Raw genomic sequence first — 20,688 nt, forward strand, 5'->3', positions numbered from 1 at the left:
TTGAACAAGCGTCTTTAAATAGTTCAATAGCTCAATGCAAAGGCATTAAATGACATCCAAATTCACACCCGCACATTTCACTGAAGTAGCCTTGCAGAATCACACTTCAAAGATCCACACATGGATAGCATGTGAAGTTGAATCATTATAACAAATAAGAGAACTGATTTACATAGAGACAATTATGGAAAAGTGGAAAAGGGCTTTAGTTTTGAATTGCTGCAACCTGTGTGGTGACTGTTACTTCATGGCGAAGAGGGAGGGATTACAAGATCTTAATCAAGTGACAATGAAATAATAGTACATGGTTTGAAGTAATCCACATTCTTAACCTTCTCAGTGGTAGCAATCACAACATTGGTTCTGCAAAAACATTTCATAATGTAGCTTTCTGTAAACAGTTTGGCACTGTAGTGTAGATAGATAGATAGATAGATAGATAGATACTTTATTCATCCCCATGGGGATGTTAGTATAACACTAAAACAGTGCCAGCGACCCGGGCTCAATTCAGTAAGTTTGTACATGTGTGCTCATCTTCTCCCACTTTGCAAAGATGCATGGCTTAGTAGGTTCCTTGTTCCTTGTAGGGTGTAAATGGACCACCCGGGCTCATGGGCCAGAAGGGCCCATTACTGTGCTGTATCTCTAAATAAGTAAAGAAGACACTTCAACGCCACTCGATGATGATTGCTAATATAGTTATAGATAAAAATGAAAACCAACTGGTCTCCTGTGTCCTGAAAAAAAAGCAGAGACAGAAATACATCACTGTTTCTTCATCGCTGTTGGAGATGCCTATCTCACCAAACTACTAATAAAATGGAGCTCACCACCACCTACCAAGCAATTAGGGACAGGTCATAAATGCCAGTGTTGCCAGCAATTGCTACATTACATGATAATTGTCAGAAAAGGTTACCTACATCAATTCATGTTCTGCTATTCTTAGAACCTACAGTTCATAAGTAGATGGGGAATCTATACAAGTATGTGTGTGTAATATATGGTAAATGGATAAGGTTTAAACTGAGATGGGAAGGGAGGGGGTTTAGAATAGTTATGCTGGTGGAGAGGTACAATCAAATTGAGGAAAAATAGTAAGTTCAGAAGGCACCTAAAATGGGAACTCAAAGCTAACTTGTGTTCATTTAAATACAAAAAAGTATCACTGGTAAAGTAGATGAACTCAGCTTACTTAACATATGGATCCATTATATTGTTGTCAATATCGTTGAATAACAGGCAGGAAGAGCAACTCAGTATGCCAGGGTATAGAATTTTCAGGCAAGGCATAGTGGGGAGTAAACGACGAGATATTGTACTGTCTTACATTGCATTACTTCAATATTAGGGAGAATATTCTAGAACAAGGGTGGCAAACCTTTCTGAGAGTGTGCCCAAATTGGCGGTAATCTTTTAAAAATATTCCCTCACATGCCATTGTAATTTTGAGCAGGGATTATCCTTGATTAATGAATTAATAACAATAATGGGCTTATTTTAAGAAAAAAAGGATCAGTCTTGTTGCTTATTTACATGTATTTATTGGCTGAGTAAATTGAATTAATTTATTTAAATCTTACATCCATCCCACAACATGAAGGAGTAAAAATCTTTGTGTTATGACTTTGTTGCAATGCACAGACATGTGAATTTGTAAGTCTAACTGCTTGTAGAAAGAAGCTGTCCTGTAGCCCGTTGGTCCTGGATTTAATGCTGCGGTATCGTTTGCCAGATGAAAGCAGCTGAAACAGTTTATGGTTGTGATGACTGGTGTCCCCAAAGATCTTCCAGGCCTTCTTTACGCACCTGCTGCTGTAACGTCCTCAATGGAGGTAAGTTCACATCCAAATGCACTGGGCTGTCCGTGCCGCTCTCTGCAGTGCCCAGTGGTTAAGGTTGGTGCAGTTTCCATACCAGGGGTCATGCAGCCAGTCAGGATGCTCTCAATGGTGCCGCTGTAGAAGGCTTTGAGGATTTGGGGGCTCATGCCGAACTTCTCCAGTCGCCTGAGGTGGAAGAGACACTTGCTGTGCTTTTTTTGCCACACAAGTACAGTCTGAGATCTTCGGTGATGTGTACATCAAGAAACTATTACTATTTCACTATTAATAAGTGTAATGGATTGATATAAATAAAGCATTTTAGAAAACCTGTTTAAAAATTATTAATATCAATAATGACCTTGTAAAAAGACAATTGAAAAATAGCAGTATTTAAAAAGTATTGATATTGCAACCATTTACAGTCCAAATACTGATGTGTCCAACAGGTCTGCAAGGATTTCAAAACATATCATCCAACGTAATGTGTCCTTGCAATCATCTAGCTGGTGGGAGACATTTCCTGCATGCCAGATACCAACAAAATTTTTGCATGTGCCTTCTTGGGCAGAGTCCTCAACTAAGGTCATATGGGTAAGGATTTGGAACATAAAATGTGTCACTTTACTGGGAGAACGTTGGGACCTCCAACATTCAATAGAAATTAGAGAAGCAAATATGTACAGTTGGCACACATTGCAGATACAATATAAATAAGGTTGTTGTACAGGGATTTCAGTTTTCCAAATATTAACTGGAATGGCTCAAAGGAGAAATTTCTTTTGAAGAGTTCAGGAGAGCTTTGTGATGCAGAGTATAAATAGACCAACAAGGGAGGTGTATTAATGGTCAACGTCTTGTCAAATGCAATAGCTAGTCAAATGGAGGCAGTGTCAGTGGGAGATCTTTTTGGAGACATTAACAGTGGATTCTGGTTAATTCAGAACCAGTACATATTGACCGAATTAAGTAGCTGCCCCAATTAGCCAAAGTTTCATTGAAATAGAATACCATTGAAACGGTATAAATGAAGACATACTACTCTTTTAACTGAGTAACACATTATGTATTTAAATAAAATGCAGAACAAATTAGAGCAATATAAATACTATCTCAGTACTATAAAATTGTGCATTAGTTCCTAATTGTTATTGCTGGAGGAGTTCATCTAGTACACCTGTACTCTGCCACATTCTTTTGATTGACCATAAATGAACAAAATTAGTCCAGACACTAAATCCATTCATATAATGCTATCGACGATTGCATCCTCCAAATCTTCGTTCTCACTGTAGCATCCAGATGATTTGTCGGTTCCTTCAAATTCTTCATAGTTACTAACTTGTTGATGTACTGAAATTGTTTCATTTACACACTCGGCCGTTTCTAGCACCTCCAAGCCTGAATGCTTGAAACTGCAGTCAGCAAAACAGTTCTGATTTATCTTATTGCTTACTTCTTTCCAACTATCAGTGACAAAAATCACTGCTTTTTGAGCACAAGTGCACGCAACTGGCGCTGTTCACTCCAAGCACAGTGTAGTGTCTAATTGCCATACACATTTGATGCTACTTAGGAACTGTACTGCAACAGTCCCCTGCCCCAATTAAGCAGCACAGTGTCCCAAAAAACAAAGGGAATCCTAGCCATTTTCTTGATTTTCTTTTAAAGAATTGTCCCAAATAACAGCTGTCCCAATTAACTAAAATCCACTGATTTTAAAATGGTTATAGACAAGGATATGGCTGCATTGCTAATAAAGGTCTTAAATATGGGAAAGCCTAATTTCATTAACATAAGGGAAGATCTTGCAAAAAAATGGTAAATTGGGAATGTCAATCCGTAAGCAAGTCTGAATGCTTCCCACTGTGCCAATTTAAATGAGAAATAGCAAGAATTCAAGCTTACCATTCCTGTAAGGGTAACAGCCAGAGGTAACAAATATAGGGACCTTTCAATGCAAGGAATATTAAGTGTCGTATAGCGAGAGGAAAGGAAGCATGGCAGGTATAAAGATCTAATGATCAGGAAGGCCTGTCAACAGTATGTAAAGTACAGGAAGGAACTTAAAAAGGAAATAAGAAAGGTCACAAATAAATAATCACTGGCAGACAAGATCAAGAGAAATCTATTCTATAAGTATATTAAGGGCAAAAGAGTAACAAGGGAGAAAGGATGTCCTTTAGGGACAATTGGGTAATCTGTGTGGAGAGCCAGGAAGTCCAGATCAGCTCCTAAGTAAACAGATGAAACAAACTTTGTCATTGGAGAATTCAGTGAAGAGGTAGATGACAGCCTAGTGCAGATCTCTGTAAAAAAAAAAGATATACCCTCTATGGCCACTCCATTAGGTGCAGGGGTACACCCAAGAAAGTGGCTACAGGAGTAAAACCCAGCTGGTCTTCTGCTGGTGTAGCCCATCCACTTCAAGGTTCGACATGTTATGCGCTCAGAGATCCTCTTCTGAACACCACTATTCTAAAACATGCTAATTTGAGTTATTGTTGCCCTATTGTCAGCTTGAACCAATCTGGCAATTCTCCTCTGACCTCGCTCATTTTCGTCCACAGAACTGCCACGCACTGTATGTTTTCCTCTGCACAATTTTCTGTAAACTCCAGAGACTGTTATGTGAAAATCCCAGGAGATCAGCAATTTCTGAGATATTCCAACCACCTCATCTGGCACCACCAATCATTCCACAGTCACTTAGATCATATTTGTTCCACATTCGAATGTTTGGTCTGAACAATAACTGAACCTTTTGATTGCATCCACATGCTTTCATGCATTAAGTTGCTGCCATGTGATTGGCTCATTAGATATTTGCATTAATGAGTAGGTACGCAGGTGTACCTAATAAAGTGGCCACTGAGTGAGTGTAGATGCTTTAGCAGAGTTAAAAGCAGAGTAATAGAATGTAGAAATCTACAGCATACTACAGGCCCTTTGGCCCACAATGTTGTGCTGACCATGTAACCAACTTTTGAAACTGTTTATAATTTCCCTAGTGCATAGCCCTTTATTTTACTAAGCTCCATGTACTCATCTACGAAGGCCTTAAAAGACCCTATTGTATCTACTTCCACCACCACCACCAGCAGTGCATTCCACGCACCCACCACTCTCTGTGTGAAAAACTTAGCCCTGACATCCCCTCAGTACCTATTTCCAAGCACCTTAAAACTATGCCATCTCGTGTTAGCCATTTCAACCCTAGGAAAAAGCCTCGGGTTACCCACACAATCAATGCCCCTCATCATCTTATACACCTCTATCAGGTCACCTCTCATCCTCTGTCGCTCCAAGGAGAAAAGGCCAAGCTAACTCAACCTATTTTCATAAAGTATGCCTTCCAATCCAGGTAACATCCTTGTAAATCTCCTCTGCACTCTCTCTATAGTATCCACATCCTTCCTGTAGTGAGGTAACCAGAACTGAACACAGTACTCCAAGCAGGGTCTGACCAAGGTCTTATATAGCTGTAACATTACCTCATTGCTCTTGAACTCAATCACATGGTTGATAAATGCCATCACACCTTACACCTTCTTAACAACACTGTCAACCTGTGCAGCAGCTTTGAGTGTCCTATTGACACAGACCCCAAGATCTCTCAGATCCTCCACACTGCCAAGAATTTTCCTATTAATATTAGGGATGCAGAATCAGAAAGGGTGGCAAATGTGTTGTATCTAAATGCACATAGTATAAGAAAAAAGGTGGATGATCTTGTTGCAATATTACAGATTGCCAGGCATGATGTTGTGGCTATTACTGAATTGTGGCTGAAGGATGGTTGTAGTCTAGAGCTGAATGTCCTGGTTTACTCATTACATTGGAGGAATAGGAAGGTAGGCAGAGGGGGTGGTGTGGCTCTGCTGGTAAAGAATGGCATCAAATCAGTGGAAAGATGTGACATAGGATCGGAAGATGTTGAATCCTCGTGGGTTGAGTTAAGAAACCGCAAGGGTAAAAGGATGTTCATGTTAGTTATATACACGCCTCCCAACAGTGGCTGGAAAATGGATCACAGGTTACAAGAGGAAATAGAAAAGGTGAGTCTAAAGGGCAATGTTATGGTAGTCATGGGAGATTTTAACATGCAGGTCGACACCACACACCCTGGCCAGTCCCTGTTCGACCCGCTGCCGTCCAGCAAGAGGTTCAGGACACTAAAAGCCAAAACAAATAGACTGAGGAACAGCTTCAACCCCAGAGCTGTGGCCTCCATCACACCACTCCCATAGAACAATGACTGAAACTGTGAGCACACACAAGGACTCAAATACTTGCACTAACGGCACTGTGATATTCTGGCGCTACTGCAACTTATTTTCTGCTATTTATCTATTTACCGGATGCGGTGCAAAGCGGGGGGCGATCATAAGTGGAGATGTGGAGAAAGCGAACCAGCTGAACAACTTCTTCAACAGGTTCGACAACTCAATCTCATCCTCACCACAGAAATCCACACCAGGCTTACTTCCCTCACAGGAAAATAGCCACTCACAGGAGACCTTGCCCACGCCCAGGATTACGGCTGCACAGGTGGAAGGTCAACTGAGGAAGATCTGTACCAGCAAGGCGGCTGGACCGGATGGAGTTTCCCCACGATTACTGAGGGCCTGTGCGACTGAGCTGGGAGAACCACTACAGCGCATCTTCAACATGAGCCTGGAGCAGAGAAGAGTACCCAGACAGTGGAAAACATCCTGTATTGTCCCGGTACCGAAGAAACCACAACCAAAGGAGTTGAATGACTTCAGACCTGTTGCCTTGACGTCGCACGTGATGAAGACAATGGAGCGGCTGATAATACAGAATCTGAGGCCACAAACCAGGCACGCCCAGGATCCTCTTCAGTTTGCGTATAAGGAGAAGGTGGGAGTGGAGGATGCTATCACGTATTTGCTGCACAAATCACTCTCTCACCTAGATGGGGTCAGTTGTGCTGTGAGGATTACATTCCTTGACTTCTCTAGTGCCTTTAACACCATCCAGCCCAAGATCTTAAGGCACAAACTAACGGAGATGGGAGTAGACTCTCACATGGTGGATTGGATAGTGGACTACTTGACAGATAGACCTCAGTATGTGCGGTTGGGAGACTGTAGGTCTGACACGGTGGTAAGCAGCACAGGGGCGCCGCAGGGAACCGTACTCTCTCCGGTCCTGTTCACCCTGTACACATCAGACTTCCAATATAACTCGGAGTCCTGCCATGTGCAGAAGTTCGCTGATGACACGGCCATAGTGGGGTGTGTCAGGAATGGACAGGAGGAGGAGTATAGGAAACTGATACAGGACTTTGTGATATGGTGCAACTCAAACTACCTGCGTCTCAATATCACCAAGACCAAGGAGATGGTGGTGGACTTTAGAAGACCTAGGCCTCATATGGAGCCAGTGATCATTAATGGAGAATGTGTGGAGCAGGTTAAGACCTACAAGTATCTGGGAGTACAGTTAGACGAGAAGCTAGACTGGACTGCCAACACAGATGCCTTGTGCAGGAAGGCACAGAGTCGACTGTACTTCCTAAGAAGGTTGGCGTCATTCAATGTCTGTAGTGAGATGCTGAAGATGTTCTATAGGTCAGTTGTGGAGAGCGCCCTCTTCTTTGTGGTGGCGTGTTGGGGAGGAAGCATTAAGAAGAGGGACGCCTCACGTCTTAATAAGCTGGTAAGAAGGCTGGCTCTGTCGTGGGCAAAGTACTGGAGAGTTTAACATCGGTAGCTGAGCGAAGGGCGCTGAGTAGGCTACGGTCAATTATGGATAACTCTGAACATCCTCTACATAGCACCATCCAGAGGCAGAGAAGCAGTTTCAGCGACAGGTTACTATCGATGCAATGCTCCTCAGACAGGATGAAGAGGTCAATACTCCCCAATGCCATTAGGCTTTACAATTCTACCGCCAGGACTTAAGAACTTTTTAAAAGCTATTATTAATGCTTTTTGAGATAGTGATTTAGATGCATATCATATTTTTTTTTACTGAGTTAAGTATTGTATGTAATTAGTTTTGCTACAACAAGTGTATGGGACATTGGAAAAAAAGTTGAATTTCCCCATGGGGATGAATAAAGTATCTATCTATCTATCTATCATTTAATACTGTTTTTCTATTACTGCCTTGTTTTTATCTACCGTTTTATTTAATTGCCTGAGAGGAAGCCAAACAGAGTTTCATTGTACCTATGTATAATGACAATAAAGATCATTCAATTCAAATTCAGGTTGGTAATGGATCTCAAGAAAGTGAGTTTGTTGAATACCCAAGAGATAGCTTTTTAGAGCAGTTTGTCATTGAGCCTACTAGGGGATCAGATATACTGGATTGGGTGTTATGTAATGAACCAGAGGCGATTAGGGAGCTTAAGGTAAAAGAACCCTTAGGGACCAGTGATCACAATATGATTGTATTCAACTTGAAATTTGATAGGCAGAAAGTAAAGCCTGATGTAGCAGTATTTCAGTGGAGTAAAGGGAATTACAGTGGTATGAGAGAGGAGTTGACCAAAGTAAATTGGAAGGAGCTGCTGGCAGGGATGTCAGCAGAGCGGCAAAGGTGTGAGTTTCTGGGGAAAATGAGGAAGGGACATGTGTATTCCAAAATGGAAGAAATACTCAAATGGTAAAATAGTACAACCGTGGCTGACAAGGGAAGTTAAAGCTATTGTAAAAGCAAAAGAAAGGGCATACAACAAAGCAAAAATTAGTGGGAAGATAGAGGATTGGGAAGTTTTTAAAAACCTTCAGAGAGTAACTAAAAAAAAATCACTAGAAGGGAAAAGATGAAATATGAAAGCAAGCTAGCAAATAATATCAAAGTGGATAGCAGAAGTTTTTTCAAGTATGTTAAAAATAAAAGAGAAATGAGAGTGGATGTAGGACCGCTAGAAAATGAGGCAGAAGAAATAGTAACGGGAGACAAGGAGATGCCTGGTGAACTAAATGAGTATTTTGCACAGTCTTCACTAGCAGTGTGCCTGAATTTGCAGTGTGTGAAGGAAGAGAAGTGGGTGCAGTTACTGTTACAAGAGAGAAGCTGCTCAAAAAGCTGAAAGACCTAGAGGTACATAAGTCACCCGGACCAGAGGGACTGCATCCTAGGGTTCTGAAAGAGGTAGTGTTAGGGATTGTGGTGGCATTATAAATGATCTCTCAAAACTCACTGGACTCTGACATGGTGCCAGAGGACCTGAAAATTGTAAATGTCACTCCACTCTTTAAGAAAGGAGGAATGCAGCAGAAAGGAAATTATAGACCAGTTAGCCTGACTCAGTGGTTAGGAAGATGTTAGAGTCAATTGCTAATGGTGAAGTGACGGAGTACTTGGTGACACAGGACAAGATAATACAAAGTCAGCATGGTTTCCTTCAGGGAAAATCCTGCCTTACAAACCTGTTGGACTTCTTTGAAGAGATTACAAGTAGGATAGATAAAGATGATGCAGTGGATGTTGTATATTTGGACTTTCAAAAGGCCTTTGACAAGGTGCCACACATGAGGCTGCTTACCAAGTTAAGAGCACATGATATTACAGGAAAGTTACTAACATGGTTAGGGCATCAGATGATTGTTAGTAGGCAACGAATGGGAATAAAAGGATCATTTTCTGGTCGGCTGCCAGACACCCTGTGGTGTTCCGCAGGGGTCAGTGTTAGGACCACTTCTTTTTATGTTGTATATAAATGACTTAGATGATGGAATAGATGGCTTTGTTGCCAAGTTTGCAGATGATACAAAGATTGGTGGAGGGGCAGGTAGTGTTGAGGAAACAGTTAGGATGCAGAAGGACTTAGACAGATTAGGAGAATGGGCAAGAAAGTGGCAAATCAAATACAATGTTGGAGAATGCATGGTCGTGCAATTTGGTAGTAGAAATAAATGTGCAAACTAATTTCTAAACAAGAGAATCCAGGAATCTGAGATGCAGAGGAACTTGGGAGTCCTTGTGCAGAACACCCTGAAGGTTAACTTGCAGGTTGAGTCAGTGGTGCAGGAGGCAAATGCCATGTTAGCATTCATTTCAAGAGGTCTAGAACACAAGAGCAAGGATGTGATGCTGAGGCTTTATAAGGCACTGGTGAGGCCTCACCTTGAGTTTTGTGACCAATTTTGTGTCTCTCATCTTAGAAAAGATGTGCTGGCATTGGAGAAGGTCCAGAGGAGGTTCACAAGGATGATTCCAGGAATGAAAGGGTTAGCATACACAGAACATTTGATGGCTCTGGGTCTGTTCTCACTGGAATTCAGAAGGATGAGAGGGGATCTCATTGAAACCTTTCAAATGTTGAAAGACCTGGACAGAGTGACAGAGTAGATGTGGAAAGGATGTTTCCCATGGTGAGAGAGTCTAGGACAAGAGGGCACAGCCTCAAGATAGAGGGGTGCCCTTTCAAAACAGATATGCAGAGAAATTTCTTTAGTCAAAGGGTGGTGAATTTGTGGAATTGGTTGCCACATGCTGCTGTGGAGGCCAGGTCAGGTGTATTTAAGGCAGAGATTGATAAGTTATTGATTGGACAAGGCATCAAAGGTTACGGGGAGAAGGCCAAGAACGTGGGTTGAGGAGGAGATAGAAAAAAAGGATCAGCCATGATTGAATGGCAGAGCAGACTCAATAGGTCAGATGGCCTAATTCTGCTCCTATGTCTTATGGTCTATTATATTCTGTCTTCAAACTTGACCCACTAAAGTGAATGACTTCACACTTATCTGGGTTGAACTCTATCTACCACTTCTCAGCCCAGTTCTGCATTCTATCGATGTACCACTGAAACCTCTTACAACCCTCCAGACTATCCACAACAACCCCAACCTTTGTGTCATTAGCAAACTTAATAACCCACCCTTCTACTTATTCATCCAGGTCATTTATAAAAATCACAAAGAGGAGGAGTCCCAGAAAAGATCCCTGCGGAACACCACTGGTTGCCCACCTCCACGCAGAATACGAACCATCTACAACCACCCTTTGCCTTCTGTTGGCAAGCCAATTCTGGATTCACAAAGCAAAGTGCCCTTGGATCCCATGCCTCCTTACTTTCGAAGGAGCCTTACATGGAGAAGCTTATCAAATGCCTTACTGATATCCATATACACTACATCCACTTCTCTACCTTCAATATGCTTTGTTACATCCTCAAAGAATTCAATCAGGCTCACAAAGCATGATCTGCCCTTGACAAAGGCATGCTGATTATTCCTAATCAGATTATGTCTCTCCAAATGCTCATAAATCCTGCTTCTCAGGATCTTCTCGAACAACTTGCCCACCACCGAAGTCAGACTCACTGGTCTATAATTTCCTGGGTTATCTCTACTCCCTTTCTTGAACAAGGGAACAACATTTGCAACCCTTCAATCCTCCAGTACTTCTCCCGTCACTATTAATGATACAAAGATCATCGCAAGAGGCTCAGCAATCTTCTCTCTGGCTTCCCACAGTAGCCTGGGGTATATCTCAATCAGTCCCAGTGACTTATCCAACCTAATGCTTTTCAAAAGCTCCAGCAAATCCTCTTTCTTAATCTCTATATGCTCAAGCATTTCAGTCTGCTGTAAATCATCCCCACAATTGCCAAGGTCTTTGTCCCTGTGAATACTGAAGCAAAGTATTCATTAAGTACCTTCTCTGATTCCATGCATACATTTCCACTATCACACCTGACTGGTCCTATTCTCAGAACAGCTCATCCTCTAGCTCTTCACATATGTATAGAATACCTTGGGGTTTTCCTTAATCCTGCTCACCAAGGCCTTCTCATGGCCCCTTCTGGCTCTCCTAATTCCATTCTTAAGCTCCTTCCTAGCAGCTTTGTAATTTTCTAGAGCTCTAACAGTACCTAGTTTCTTGAACCTTTTGTAAACTTTTCTTTTCTTCTTAACCAGATTTTCTACGTCCTTTGTGCACCATGGTTCTTTAAACCCCAGCATCCTTTCCATGCCTTAATGGAACATAACTATGCAGAACTCCCTGTAAATGTTCCCTGAACATTTTCCACATTTCTGCCGTGCATTTCCCTGAGAACATTTGTTCCCAAGTTCCTGCCTAATAGCATCATATTTCCCTCTAAAATTAAATGATTTCCCAAATTGTCTGTTCCTATCCCTCTCCAGCACTATGGTGAAGGAGATAGAGTTGTGTTCACTACCTCCAAAATGCTCTCCCACCAAGTGATCTAACACCTGACCAGGTTCATTTCCCAATACCAGATCAAGTACAGGTGGCCCCGTTTTCTGAACGTTCGCTTTACGACACCTTGCTTTTACAAAAGACCTACATTAGTTATGTTTTCGCTAGCTGAAGAGTGTTTTCGCTTTTAAGAAAAAAGCCAGCGTGCGCCCCGAGCAGCCGAGCTCCTCCCCCGGAACTGCATTCTAGCCGCCATTGCTTAAACACGTGTCTGTGAGCATCTGTGCTTTATCTCGATTTATTTTGTGCATCCATTAGCAAGATGAGTTCCAAGATATTGAAAAAGCCTAAGAGAGCTCGTAAGGGTGTTACGCTTAGCGTAAAACTAGACATAATTAAGCGTTTCGATCGTGGTGAAAGAAGTAAGGACATTGTGCATGCGTTGAACAGTTTGAACTATTTATACATAGAGAGAAAGAATCTTGAAAGCTGCCGATGTTACTATAGGTTCCATTTGAAGCAAAGCGATCTCTCTTAGTCAGCATCCAATAATGGATAAAATGGAAAGTCTATTGCTTCAGTGGATTGATGGGTGTACAAAGTGTGGTGTTCCATTAAGTTATCTTATACTTAAGGAGAAATCGTTCAGTCTTTTTAATAAGCTGAAACAGAAAACACTGGCGATGGTGATGAAAGTGTTGTGAAAGTGGAATTTAAAGATAGTCATGGGTGGTTTGATCAGTTTTTGAGGCGACGACAGCTTCATAGCTTAACAGTTGCTGGAGAGAGTGCCTCCGCTGACAGCGCTTCCAGCAAGAGCACTTGCGTGAGATTTTCGCTACGCTTGAGTGCTGCAATGATTGTAGAAAAGTATTTCTACTTTATACAGGCTGTATCGGTTTTACGTGTTATTTGGTATGATTTGGTAGCTTATTTTTTGGGTCTGCGAACAAATTTTTCCCATATAAATTAATGGTAATTGCTTCTTCACTTTACGTCATTCTGGTTTACAAACTGTTTCATAGGATAGCAGGGGAAACCTGTATAGCCTCTCCTCTAGTCGGCTTATCTACATATTGCACCAGGAAACCTTCTTAAACGTAGCTAACAAACTCCACCCTATCTAAACCCCTTGCGCGAAGGAGATGCCAATCAATATTAGGAAAGTTAAAATCTCCCATCACAACAACCCTATTATTATTGCACCGTTCCAGAATCTGCCTCCTTATCTGCTCCTCGATATCCCTGTTACTATTGGGGGGGGGGGGGGGGGAGCCGTCTATAAAAGAACACCCAGAAGAGTTATTGCCTCTTTCCTGTTTCCGACTTCCACCCACTCTGACTCAGTAGACCATCCCTCCATGACTTCCTCCTTTTCTGCAGCCGTGACGCTATCCCTAATTAGCAGTGCCATGCCCCCATCTCTTTTGCCTCCTTCTCTGTAAACTTCTAAAGTCTGGTACACTCTGCAGCCATTCCTACTCCTGAGACATTCAAGTCTCTGTAAGGACAACAAAGTCATAGTTCCTTAGTTCCACATATTGATCCATGCTCTAAGTTCAAACACCTTGTTTATGATACTCCTTGAATTAAAATAGACACATCTCAGACCATCAGTCTGACTGCATCTTTGTTCTAACACAAGGGTCACCAACCTTTTTTGCACCGCGGACTGGTTTAATATTGACAATATTCTTGCAGACCAGCCAACGGGGGGGGGGGGGGGGTGCAGGGGGAGGTGTTAATCACGACCGGAATATAGCTGATAAGTCAACTATAAGTCACTTATAAGTGACTAATACAGGCAGTCCCCTGGTTACGTACGAGTTCCGTTCCTGAGTCCGTTATCCTTTAAAATTGTTCCGATCGCTCACCAACTGTAGCCTAACACTTTTCCAATGACCAATGGCGCTTCACCTCTTTCCAAACGCTTTGTTATTTCCACTTTATTTTCAATCACGATCGCTTCCCATCAATGGAACAGAAACACTGCAGGCGGCGGGTCCCGAATTGCGCCAGCTCCTGAGGTTCACTGGGTCCTAAGGACCATCGCACTGAGACAGGCTAAATGGGACAAGTGGGGGCTGTGCTGGGTTTGGGTATTTGATCATCCACAATATTCCACGTGGGAATTTAAACTGGAGGTGGCAGTGTTTTCTTTACAAGGTCGAGTTGCGAGCTCGACATCAACTCGGCACAGATGGTACGGGAGTCACTGGATCATCATCAACTCGGCACGGAAGCGGTCTGTCACTGGATCGAACCGAACTCGGGAACCTCCATTCTCCAGCCCAGCGCTGATCTCACTGCACCACCAGCCGACCGGAACGGGGGTGGGGGGGGGGGAGCAGGGTCAGGGTGAATCTTACTAAGAAAAATTTAAGCCAAATACAAAGTTAAACACTCAACACAGTGTCAACGGCAACGACTTAAAATGGCGGACGGCGTCGCGATCCGATTTAAAATGGCGGACGGCATTCTCCTTCCTCGGTTCATAAGTATGAGTTGTCCGTAAGTCGGACGTTCGTAATTTGGGGACTACCTGTACACTCGATTTTGTTTCTAAAAGCGTTTATCTAACAAATTTAATATTAAACAAACAGCACATATTTTGCTCGCATGAATATAGTGATGAGTCAATTATAACTCACTTAGAAGTCAATAGCATCATAACATTTTAAGTAACGTTTGAATATTAAACACACAGCGCATATTTTCTTTGTACGATCATATAAAATCATTGCAACACACCAATGAGAGGACAAGATCAGGGCCGGAGTTCCCCGTACCAGGGCCACGGCGGTTGCAGTCCAGAGAGAGCAACTGACCGAATGAGGAGTGCAACAGGGTGCGTGCCCACCCCCCCCCCCCGTAGGTAGGTAGGATATATCAGCCGACAAAAGTTTGGCTCGAGGGATGACTTTAAGTAGATCGCAGTGAGGTAGCTGCTCTGCTACTTACGAAACCCTGAGCCCGAATTAGGTCATCTGCGAATATTTTAGCACCGGGTTCCCCACGAACATTCAGTGTGCTAAACAGGTTTAGAGGCAGTGCCCATCTGTCCGTGCTCCAGGCCAGTAGCAATGGCACTTCTTGCCAGCCGCGCGAGACGGCCAGTTACCCAAGGCTAACCAGTGATCCCTGGCGCTAAGATATCACTGCGTTTAGGCGACGGATGACCTCGCGTGGGTAATGACTTCGCATGCGTAATGACCTCACAGTGGGCATAACAGGGAATGAGGAAAGGTGCAGCTGACTCACATCGTTTCATATTGCCAAATCATATCGTTTCCTCACGGCCTGGTAGCACATGCTTTGCAGCCTGGTACGGTCCGCAGCCCAGTGGTTGGGGACCACTGCTCTAACATCTGCCTATCCTTCCTCACAAACTCCCTACAAGTTGTCTCTACTTGTGCTCCAACCTCCCCACCCTCTGCCTCTTCTCTTTGGTTCCCACCCCCTGTAAATCTAGTTTAAACCTCCCCGCCAGGATATTGGTCCACCTTGGATTCAAGTGCAGTCCATCCTTTTTGTACAGGTCACACCTGCCCCAGGATCAGACAGGAATTATTCAAGGCTGCTATGGAATGCAGCAGAAGAGACTGCAGGTACTTTGGCTGAGATTTTTAAATCTTTACTGAACACAAGTGAGATACAAGATGACCGGAGAATGACAAACATGATCTTGCTTTTCAATAAAAGGCTGCAGGAAAAGACTATAGGTCAATAGTTACCAGGCTAACACTAGTCATAAGTAAGACACTGAAAAATACTCTGTTGGGAGAGGATTAATGATCACTTGGAAAGGTGGGGACTAATCAGAGACAGAAACATTGACAAGGACAAATTCTGACTGACCACATCAGTTGAATTCTTTAGAGGTAACAGACTGTATTGATGAGGCTAGGGGAGTCGATGTGACTTACATGGACTTCAGTAAAAACTTTGATAAAGTCTCACATGGGAGACTGATTCAAAGAGCTGGGCCTATGGGATCCAGGGCAAATTGACTAACTGGATCCATAAATGGGTTTGCAATAGGAGGCAGTGAGTGATGGTAGATGGTTGTTTTTGTGACTGGTGGTGTCACACAAGGATAACACTGGCACCCCGCCCCATTAATGTATGTGAATGAGTTAGATGTGAGCTTGGGCTGCAAGAGCAGTGGGTTAATGGATATACAAATACTTGAGGAGTTGTTGGAAGTGTGGAACATAGCCTTGAGCTGCAGAGGAACAGGAGTACAAGTCCATAGACCTCCGCAGGTTGCAACATAGGTAGATATATATGGTCGGGAAGGCACAAACAATACTGCTTTTATTAGTCAGGGATCTGAATATAGAAGGTTATGCTCTTGTAAATCCTTGGCCAGACACCAGCTTGAGTACTGCACGCATTTCTAGACACCTGCTATAGGAAGGATGTGATAACACTAGAAAGGGTGCAAAGGAGAGTCATCATGATGTTGCCTAGAATAAAGCAATTCATTATGAGGGGAGACAGGCAAAACTAGGTTTGTTCTCCCTAGAGTAGAGGAGGCTATGAGAGGACATGATTGAGGTATATATCCATGAAGGGGATAGAGAGGGTAAACTGCAGGAAACTTACCCCCGTGTCAGAAGCAGATAAGACAAGGCAACACAGATTTAGATTTCAAGGGAATATGGTGGTAGTGGTGGGGGGAGGGGGGGGGGGAGGGAGGGGGAGGGTGTGGCTCTTCCAGAGAGTGGTAGTACCTGGAATACACAGCCTGAGAGCACGGTGAAACTGGGTCACTGAAGGCACTCAAGAAGTGTCTGAGTCAAATTGGCAATGAAGGCTGGGAGACGGGACTAATACACAAGGTGCTTATTGATTGTTGAGACAGGTTGGTCAAATGGCCTGTTTTCATGCTGTACAACGCTACAACCCATGAAAACATTGAACATAGGGATTTACAGCACATTACAGGCCCTTCGGCCCACAATATTGTGCCGTCCATGTAACCTACTCTAGAGACTGCCTAGAATTTCCCTAGTGCATAGCCCTCTATTTTTCTAAGCACCATGTACCTATCTAAGAGGCTCTTAAAAGACCCTATTGAATCCACTTCCACAACTGGCAGAGCACCCACCACTCTCCATGTGAAAAACTTACCCCTGACATCCCCTCGGAATCTATTTCCAAGCACCTTAAAACTATGCCCCCTTGTATTAGCCATTTCAGCCCTGGGAAAAAGCCTCTGACTATCCACATGATCAATGCCTCTCAGCATCTTCTACACCTCTATCAGGTCACCTCAAGGAGAAAAGGCCAAGTACACTCAACCTATTCTCTTCCTTTTCAAAATGGGAGCTTTCTTTCCAAGGTATGTCAGTTTAGTCCTCAGTCAGTACTGGTAGCCCTCCAGTTGCTGTCACAATTCCCCATGCACCACCAAAAATACTAAACCCATGGTCTGGGTTCCCTCACCACTTCATGCTGTTGAAACATTTTTCTTGGATATCTTTCAGCTCCACGTAGGTTATTTGCTTCTCAGGGTGAGATATCTCTGACAAGGGAACAAGCATGAATACAGCCTTCTGTACTCAGTCTTCACAACGTTTTCAATGAAGATCAGTGCAGGGGTAAGGTAGAGCATTTTAACAATACAGTGTTCCCACTCAACACCACTCCAGTTGGCAGCTCTCCACACCCACGTAGTCTCTGAATTTTCACATTCCCGACAGGCATTGATCTGAAACGCTAACTCTGTCAAAAGGGCCTGTTTCTCCGCTGCAAGTCTCCGTTACTGCCTTCCCTTCTCCCCACGTCCTGAGCCGCTGAGCGGTTCCTGAATTGTGATCTTCGGTACCATATTTTTACTTTCACTAAACACAAAACGCCGTGTGGATCGTATACGCAAGCACACCCCCCCCCCACCCCGCCCCTAGAAAACACCAACATCTTCCTCAAACACCCCAACGTATACACTTCCCGCTGCCATTCCCGGAGAAAGCCGGTCATTCTCATTAATGAAACCAGAGCAGAGGTTTGACGTGCGCGCAGTGTCAGTACCTGCCTCCCAGCCGGTTTTCCATTGCTTCCCTCTAGTTTTGCCGCCAGCAGCCTGGACAACTCATGCATTCGATTCGTTGCGACTCGGAAAGGGCCGGCAGATTCAGCCATTCAGAAGTACCGTTATGTACCGAACTTTTCGCTGATCCTGCCTTTTCAAAGTCCCAGAAAAACTCTGCTCGTGCAAACCATTTGCCTTGTCGATTACAATTTGCTCTTTCTCCTTCCTCGCGAAGATATTTTTTCAGCGAAATCACAAGAACTTTGGGGTCGGCTTTCCCGTTTCTCATTTGTTTTAAATGAAACTTATATTTGGGCTTTTACTTCGAAGACTCGTGCCCCGCACTGATCCATCTCCCCTGTAAGAGAATAAAGAGGAAATTATTAGAAGTCAAGGGTCAGTCACTTCCTGCTACAGTTATGGATACAGCACATCTCAATGTGTTACCAATTATAAATTGCTCGGATTCGACTCTGCTGGGGAAATTATTGCTCAGCGCCCGCACTTTGCATGCTGGTACTTGTAGTCTCCCTGGCCGAACCGAAACAATTGTTCCATGGGCCCAATGTTCCACCTTCCGCGTTTAGACTGACAGTTGGCTGTATCCTTTAAATCATGATAGTTCATTATCAGCGGTTTCCAGTGTGGTACTGCGATTTTACTAAACTTTCCTTAAAGAATAAACCTCAGAGTACTGCCTTCATCAGTTTCTTTTGAAAGGGGAATGATTATCAGAGCTTAAAATGAGATATTTCATTTTATAACTTTCTGCTTCAAACTGTCCAAATTACACATTAATGCCACAACATGTCACTTTGTGCATCTTCCACCAGTAAAAATACTCTTCCTGATCCAAACGAATGCTCCGCTAACCATTATCCTTACCTAATATTTTCTTAATTGTATAATATTATTTACTTGCCCCCATAGTTTTCCCCTCTAGGGTCCTGGCAGCAGTGTTTTCAAGACAGATCTTTAATTCCTGGAAGTAGCAGAGAAATCCTGGAAAAAGGTAAAACTCTAGTGGCCTGATAAAATGTTATCGTACGTTGTAGTTTATCCACAAATCAATTATCCGCTCAACCAACTTAAAACTAAAAAAAATAAAATAATTTCATGCTGAATACACAATGCCTAATAAAATTCTTAAATTACAGTATATAATTCATAATCAATGATATACAATGGGGAAAACACTAATATTACCACTGGTGTTGCATTAACTAGTTAAAAATTGCAACCAAGAAATCCACATGCTATTAGCCATTATTGCTAAGTAAGAGTAACTATGTGGTGCAGGGAGGGGGTATCGGGAAGAAAGAAATTTGCATTCAAGCACTGGGGAATCTGTAACTAAAATCACAAAACAGTGCACAGTCACAACTTAGCTGCTTCAAATTTATGGCACTCTAAATGTACTTTAATTTTATGGAGATTACAAAATAAAATGAGCAAATATATCTAAATGGCCAACAAATAACTGTTAAAGATTAGCTTTATTTGTCTCATAAACATCAAAATAATGAAATGTGTCATTTGCGTCAAATCAAATTCAATCAGCATTGGTTGTGCTGGGCAGCCTCGCACACTTACACCATCATCAAAGCAGGCCCATACTGGCAAACCCCAACCCAATGTTTCTGGAATATGGGAGGAATCCACGGCACCCCAACGAAACTCACATAAAAACTTCCTTACAGGCAGCAGCGGGAATTGAACCTCCAATCTTACAGCTGGCGCTGTAAAGCAAGGAGACTAACTACTATATTACCGTGCCACCACTATTAATGGAACGCAGCAGGCCAGGCAGCATCTATAGGAAAAAGTACATTCAACATTTCGGGCCGAGTCCCTTCGTCAGGACTAACTGAAAGAAGAGATAGTAAAAGATTTTAAAGTGGGAGGGGGAGGGGAAGATCCTAAATGATAGGAGAAGTCCGGAGGGGGAGGGGTGAAGCTAAGAGCTGGAAAGTTGATTGGCAAAAGGCATACAGAGCCGGAGAAGGGAAAGGATCATGGGACGGGATGCCTAGGGAGAAAGAAAGAGGGAGGGGAGCACCAGTGGGAGATGGAGAACAGGCAAGGAGTGATTATGAGAGGGACAGAGAGTGAAAAGAGAGAGAGAGAGAAAAGAAGAAAAAAGATGGGGAGGGAATAATTAATAAATAAATAAATAAATAAATAAATAAGGGATGGGGTAAGAAGGGGAGGAAGGGCATTAACAGAAGTTAGAGAAATCAATGTTAATGCCATCAGGTTGGAGGCTACCCAGACGGAATATAAGGTGTTGTTCCTCCAACCTGAGTGTGGCTTCATCTTGACAGTAGAGGAGGCCATGGATAGACATATCAGAATGGGAATGGGATGTAGAATTAAAATGTGTGGCCACTGGGAGATCCTGCTTTCTCTGGCGGACAGAGCGTAGGTGTTCAGCGAAATGGTCTCCCAGTCTGCGTCGGGTCTCACCAATATATAGAAGGCTGCACCAGGAGCGGATATTCCATTTGCACTTTAATAGTCATGCAATCCTAACAGCAAAATCAAGATACGTCGGTCCAAAACATCAGCTGTTTATTCCTCTCCATAAATGCTGCATTTCCTGCTGAGTTCGTCCACCATTTTGTGGGTCTAACTCTAGATTCCCAGCATCTGCAGAATCTTTTGTGCTCAGGATTGAAG

The 20,688-nt window shown here is 43.1% G+C and overlaps 1 protein-coding gene across 3 annotated transcripts in view; it reads right to left on the reverse strand.

Annotated features, from left to right (window-relative positions):
* The window catches only part of sacs (sacsin molecular chaperone), a 121,866-nt gene that overhangs the window by 74,786 nt on the left and 26,392 nt on the right, over positions 1 to 20,688 (reverse strand). For all 3 annotated transcript variants that reach the window (XM_073043724.1, XM_073043722.1, XM_073043723.1), the window contains exon 2: positions 18,009 to 18,367. In XM_073043724.1, the coding sequence (XP_072899825.1) occupies positions 18,009 to 18,031 (23 nt within the window). In that variant the 5' untranslated portion in view covers positions 18,032 to 18,367. The remainder of the gene's footprint in view (positions 1 to 18,008; positions 18,368 to 20,688) is intronic.

This window comes from Hemitrygon akajei, chromosome 4, assembly GCF_048418815.1.
Source record: "Hemitrygon akajei chromosome 4, sHemAka1.3, whole genome shotgun sequence".
Classification (NCBI taxonomy): domain Eukaryota; kingdom Metazoa; phylum Chordata; class Chondrichthyes; order Myliobatiformes; family Dasyatidae; genus Hemitrygon; species Hemitrygon akajei.